At 65.1% G+C, this 3,019-nt stretch overlaps 1 protein-coding gene across 1 annotated transcript in view; it reads left to right on the forward strand.

Annotated features, from left to right (window-relative positions):
* The window catches only part of LOC104292228 (CD48 antigen-like), a 3,872-nt gene extending 1,859 nt beyond the window's left edge, over positions 1–2,013 (forward strand). Inside the window, exons 2-5 of the mRNA XM_009891565.1 lie at positions 578–904; positions 1,233–1,505; positions 1,580–1,696; positions 1,904–2,013. Coding sequence (XP_009889867.1) covers positions 578–904; positions 1,233–1,505; positions 1,580–1,696; positions 1,904–2,013 — 827 coding nt within the window. The remainder of the gene's footprint in view (positions 1–577; positions 905–1,232; positions 1,506–1,579; positions 1,697–1,903) is intronic.
* The last annotated feature ends 1,006 nt before the right edge of the window (positions 2,014–3,019 follow it).

Below are 3,019 nucleotides of genomic sequence, written 5' to 3' on the forward strand. Positions count from 1 at the left end.
GGTGGCACTGGATGGTCTTCAAGGTCCCTTCCAACCCAAACCCTTCTATGGTTCTACAAACAGGGGGGCTGCACCCCAAACGCTCAGCAGCGAGCTGCCCCACAGCCCCAGATGGAGGGTCCCTGTCCCCACCATGGGGACATTTTCTGAAGGTTTAACCTCAAACCTGCCCTGGTTTGAGCCCTGCTCGGGTGCAGGCGTGGTGGGGAGAGCATCCCCATCCCTTCCATGAAGCCCTGGCTGGTCCCTGTTATGGGGATGACCCGTGCACAGCGTGGGGTGACACGGGGTGACACAGGGACAATGCAGGATGATGCTGGGAAGGCACCGTGAGCGCCCAGTGTCCCCCCACCCCCAGGGGACGCCCAGCCCTGCGCGTGGTACCCGGCTGCTGGGGATGCTGGCAGGGGAGGTGATGGGTGTAGGATTAAATGAATCATCTCAGGCGGGTGCCACACTCCTGTGACTAAGGCACCGGTGGGCAGATGCCCACGGGTACCTCGGGTGGGGGCTGTGGGCAGGAAAGGGGAGGGCTGCTGGGGGTCTCCATCCTCCCGACTGTCCCTGTCCTGGCCAGGCACTGCCAGCACCCAGCCCCAGCAGGTGCACAGCATTCTGGGGGGGTACGTGTCGCTCTCCCCGGTGCCCCCCAACAAGACGGTGAAGGAGATTGAATGGAGCTTTTCAGACGGTGCCAGTACCATCATCCAAGTGGCAGAGTTTGGCCCCGACAGCTTCAAGCGCCCCAACCCCAAGGACCGGTTCAAGGAGCGGCTGGAGATGTTCAACGCGACGGCGCTGAAGATCAGGGCCCTGGAGCGGGGCGACAGCGGGATCTACGGGGCTCGGATTAAACTGCAGTCAGCAGAGTTGAAGGATCAGTTCTTCGACCTCTCCATCTACGGTGAGCGGCTGCAACGCGGCGGGTGGTGGTGATGGTTATACAGCCCCGGTGGGAGCAGCTCATACGGGAGGCAATAAAACCCTTCCGCGCCCAGAGTTAGCAGCAGCCGGGAAAGGGGAAGAGAAATCGCTCTCGCTGCTGAGCATCTGTCACGGGGATTTTCGTGGGTTTATGACTAACCCCGACCCACTCCCACCTGCACTTCCCCTTCCCGCACCCCCTCGCTGCCCCTCCAGCCCAGCTCGCCCTCCCTGGGGGACCCAGGGTGTCCCCGGGGTGTCCTCGGGGTGTCCCCGAGCGCAAGAGTGTTTGTTTGCCCCTTAAACAGGGCCGGTGCCAGAGCCGGAGATCCACCACCAGCAGCTCTCCCTCACCACCCAAGGGTGCAATGTCACCCTGCGGTGCTCGGTGCCGGCCGGCAGCGATGCTCATGCCGCCTGGCACCCCAGGGTGCCGAGGGGACAGTTCTGCCAGGACGGCCAGAGACTGTGCCTGGCCGTGCCCACCAGCGCCTTCAACACCAGCTACACCTGCGTGGCCCAAAATCCCATCCAGGAGCGGAACGTCTCCATCCGTCTGGACACCGTGTGCCGGCAGCAGGGTAAAAAATCCCCCCGGCACCCGGTGCCCCCCGGCCGGTGGGGTCCTGGCACCCACCATGGTTTGTCCCCGCAGAGACGCATGGCTGGTGGAGGTGGCCCTTGTGCCTGGTGCTGCTGGCCGTGGCCACGGGAGCCCTGCTCGGCATCGTCTGGCTGTGGAGGAAGAAGAGGAAGAAAGCATCCGAGGGAGGTGGGCGCTGCCAGGTCAAGGCTGTGTCCTCACAGCCGGGATCGCTCGGCAAACAGAGTTGGGAAAAAGGGAACCGGCTTTTTCCTTGGCTGTAGCTCTGCCTGCCCATCCCTGCCTGGACCAGGGCGGCTCCAGACCCCCTCTTCCCTTCATCCCGCTGCCCCCCGGCACCCCTCGGCTCACCCCCGTCTGCCCCTCTCTCTGTAGCCGCCCTCGACTCCCCCTCCAGCGAGGATGCTCCGCTGGAGATGCCGTATGCTGAGATCCAGAGGAGAAACCCCCCGGCGGTGGATGAGTGGGTGAGACTCGGGGGCTGAGGCCCGATTCCACTCCTGCCCCATTGCAGGGAGATGCCGGGGCTGGATTTGGCTCCTGCCCCATTGCAGGGCGATGCTGGGGCTCACACCAGTGCCAGGCTCCCGTTTCCAGCTCTCCCCTCCAGGAGCTGAGGCTGAAGGTCCCTCTGCGTCCCCAAAGTCCCCTGAGCCGGGGGACATGACCCCCTTCCTCAACCCTGGAAGCGGCTCCCGGCATCACACCAAAGCTCCTCATGCTTCACCAGGGATGGACGGGGAGGTGGCACGAGGGGACGTTGAAGGGCACTTTCCAGAGCCACCATGTCCCTGGGGAGGGGCAGTTGTCCCAGCTGAGGACTGTCCCCCTGCCAAAGGGCCAGTGGCTCAGGGGGGGTTCTCCCTATTTTTTGGCCCCGAGCAGCAAGACCACCCCACCACCATCTACAGCCAGGTGCAGGCAGGAGCAGGCAGCCAGGCAGAGCTGCTAAAGCTCACCGCGGCCGGTGAGTACCGCCGGCACGGGGGGGGGGGGGATCCATCCTCATCCCCCCCTGAGAGGGACCCGGCTCTGTCCCCGCACTGACTGTCCCCGCTTTGTCCCCGAGCAGGACGGAGCAGCAGGATGAGGACCACCGAGTCCACAGCGCTGTGGACTGACGGACACCCGTGTGTGTCCCCATGATGTCCCCTCCTGCGCCCTCTCCTGCTCCGTGTCCCCCCCCGACCCCATTTCTGCTGTGGAACAGAGCAGGACTCGGGGGGGCGGCGAGCAGCGTCCCTGCGGGCTGCCACATTCCCTTTCCCCAAACAAAAGAGCAGCCCAGGGGGGGCGGGATGGACTTGAGGGGGGGGTCCAACCCCCCCACCCCCCCTTGGCTCACTGGTGACTCCAGTAAAGATGGGTGAAGGTGAAGTGTGGGTGGATTTATGGGGCACCCGGGGACGTGGGGGGTCTGCAGCCCGGTGGGGGTCCCAGGCTGCCCTCCCTGCAGCGGGGTGGGGGACTCTGGGTGATGGGGGGGCCACC

This window comes from Charadrius vociferus, unplaced genomic scaffold, assembly GCF_000708025.1.
Source record: "Charadrius vociferus isolate BGI_N301 unplaced genomic scaffold, ASM70802v2 scaffold1109, whole genome shotgun sequence".
NCBI lineage: Eukaryota > Metazoa > Chordata > Aves > Charadriiformes > Charadriidae > Charadrius > Charadrius vociferus.